The sequence below is a fragment of the Carlito syrichta genome, unplaced genomic scaffold, assembly GCF_000164805.1.
Source record: "Carlito syrichta isolate Samal-C Ts95f unplaced genomic scaffold, Tarsius_syrichta-2.0.1 Scaffold303213, whole genome shotgun sequence".
NCBI lineage: Eukaryota > Metazoa > Chordata > Mammalia > Primates > Tarsiidae > Carlito > Carlito syrichta.
Genome location: NW_007247309.1, coordinates 267,479 through 270,381, shown reverse-complemented (window position 1 = coordinate 270,381; position 2,903 = coordinate 267,479). Strand labels below are relative to the sequence as shown.

The following is a 2,903-nucleotide window of genomic DNA, read 5'->3' as shown; positions in this document are numbered from 1 at the left end:
TTTTTTTTTTTTTTTTTTGATTTATTGTAGAGATGAGGTATCGCCAAGTTGCCCAGGTGAGTCTCGAATCCGGCAATCCACTCACCTCAGCCTCCCAAAGTGCTTGGATTACAGGCTGAGCCACTGAGCCCGACTGCTTATATTCTTATAGCCTAGAATACCTCAGATTTTATGTTTTAAAGCGTATGACTTGTATATTAGACTCTATATTAAAATATTGAATAATTTAAAGGTTGCTTGCTCTTTGTAAACACATATGTACTGTTCTGATCTTAGCTAATTTGTAAACATTTTTCTTCTGACGTCCCTAAAATTAATGATGTTCAGTACCAGAAATGTAGTTTTATTTATTTTTTTATTTCGATTAGAAAATATAATCTATTTAGAAAGTAAATTAGAGAGAAGAGAGAGGAGATTCACCTCCCAAGGTAGAGTGGGGCACCAAAGCCAAGATACATGGTGGTCGTAGCTCAAAGTGCACGTGGGCACTCCAGGGTTCAACAAAACAATGGCTAGAAGTAAATTAGAGAGAGGAGAGAGAGAAGTTTCACCTCTCCAAGGTATGGGAGGGGGCCAAAGCTAAGAAAACTTGGCAGCCACAGCTCAAAGAGCACATGGCCAGACCATAGCTTAGCAGAACAATAACCTAGTTTTATTTTTGATGCTTGCAGTTGTGTTAAATAATTAGGAAAGAATATGACTAACATTTTGACAGGCGGCCCGTAAGCATTGAGAGAATTATTACTATAAGATGTTTTAAATTTATTTAGACAGATTAGAAATTAATTTGTCTTAAATTATCCTTTAAAAACAACTGGGTAGTTTTAACTTGGACATTGGTCTTCTTTTATTATTTTTTAAAATTTAAAAAAATTTTTTTTATTTTTTGAGTTGGAGTCTCACTGTCGCCCATACTGGAGTGCAGTGGCCTCGACCTGCTGGGCTCCGGCGATCCTTCTGCCTCAGCCTTCCAAGTAGCTGGAACTACAGGCACGTGCTACCACGCCCAGCTAATTTTTTGATTTATTGTAGAGATGAGGTCTCGCCTGCCCAGGAGGGTCTCGAACCCGCGGGCTCAGGCAATCCACTCACCTCAGCCTCCCAAAGTGCTTGGATTACAGGCTGAGCCACCAAGCCTGGCTTGGTCTTCTTTTAAATGCACAATAAGTTTATACCCAGAAAACACTGGAAGGTAGTTATCACAATTTTGGATATATTTCAGATTACTTGTTTTATTTATGGAGGCGAGAAGGGCTTTTAGCATAAACTGCTTTATTTTCCTTCATTAACCTGGTTTTGGTTAAGGGAGATTAAAAACAAACCAAAAAGAAAACACTTAACACGCTATGATACCATCTTAGTTTGTAATGATTTCGTGGTGAAGATTATCAAGACACTCAAAGTTTCAAGATATTTACTCTGCATATAATTTATGTATATGTGTAATTATTTTATTTGAAGCAAAACCCAAAACTTTCCTACCCATTCAGACTTCTGACTTTTTTTTTGAGTTGGAGTCTCACTCTGTCACCCAGACTGGAGTGTAGTGGCCGCTCCCGGCCACCGCAGCCTCGAACTACTGGGCTCCGGCAATCCTTCTGCCTCAGCCTTCCAAGTAGCTGGAACTACGGGCGCGCGCTACCACGCCCAGCTAATTTTTGATTTTATTGTAGAGATACATTCTCACCAAGTTGCCCAGGCGGGTCTCGAACCTGCAGGCTCAGGCAATCCACTCACCTCAGCCACCCAAAGTGCTGGGATTACAGGCTGAGCCACCGAGCCCGGCTCTGACTTTTTTTTATATTGCCCTGTTATTTTAGGTATTTAGTAACTAATTAAAAAATTTATATAAATTTGTCTCAAGAAAATGACCTATAGAGACAGCACCTGACTTTATTACTAATTATATTTTATTTTCCAGAGGGCTGCTGAGCCCAGCCAGGCTGTATGCCATTGCTGCTGAAAAAAAGGATTTTCAAGAGGAATCCACTTTTTCTCCCAGGAGGAATATCAGTCAATTTGATTGGGCTCTAATGAGACTAGATAATTCTGTCCGAAGAACTGGCCGCATTCCAAAGACCCTTCTACAAAAAGTCTTTGATAACACATGCCATTCAGGTAGTTCAAAAAGTTGACTTTGTTATACGTACTTCTTTGAGGCAAGCTTATTACATTGTACTTTATTTGATACTTTTAAATTTTGTGTGTTATAGTCTGTTGATCATCACTTTATGCTCTGATTGGAATTTCTGACTGTTCTACTCATCGGGCAGAGTTTAGAGTAACAAACATTTTCAGATGTTTATCTCAAATCAGAAAATGAAAATTATCTTTTTACTTTTCATAGTTTATACAAGTAGAGTCACATTCAGTGGTAAATTTTCTGGGAAGATATTAGTTTTTCTTACCTTACATTGTATAGGTCAGCTTTTCCTATAATGATCACATATGACACACTTCCATTATTTTTCTTTCATTTTTATTTAGCTACTAAAAATCTATCCCTATACCCCCCACCCCATCTCTTTCAGTCCTAGGCGACCTCTAGTGTAATTTCTGTCCCTGTAGATTTGCCTGTTCTAGGTATTCCATACAAATGGAATCATATAATAAGTGGTTTAAATTTGTTTTAAAGTCAGCTTTCAGGGATATGTAAATAAAGGCTATGGCTGTAGGGAGAAGGAAGTTTATATTATTTTGTAACTGATCATAAAATTTCTACTCAGGGATAGAATTAATTATAATGCTTTGTACTGTTTTCATAAGATACTGAAAGCTTAATTTTTGAATTGCAGCAAGAACTGCTTATAAACTAGGTTCTTTTTATTTTTATATTTGATAGAGTCTAGCAGATGTCATAGGTTTCATAACCATAGATTTCTTTTTTTTTTTTTTTTTTTTTG

At 37.4% G+C, this 2,903-nt stretch overlaps 1 protein-coding gene across 1 annotated transcript in view; it reads left to right on the top strand.

Moving 5' to 3' along the window:
* The first annotated feature begins 1,917 nt into the window (after positions 1-1,917).
* LRPPRC (leucine rich pentatricopeptide repeat containing) overlaps positions 1,918-2,903 on the top strand; it is a 106,993-nt gene continuing 106,007 nt past the window's right edge. Inside the window, exon 1 of the mRNA XM_021712369.1 lies at positions 1,918-2,118. Coding sequence (XP_021568044.1) covers positions 2,034-2,118 — 85 coding nt within the window. The 5' untranslated portion in view covers positions 1,918-2,033. The remainder of the gene's footprint in view (positions 2,119-2,903) is intronic.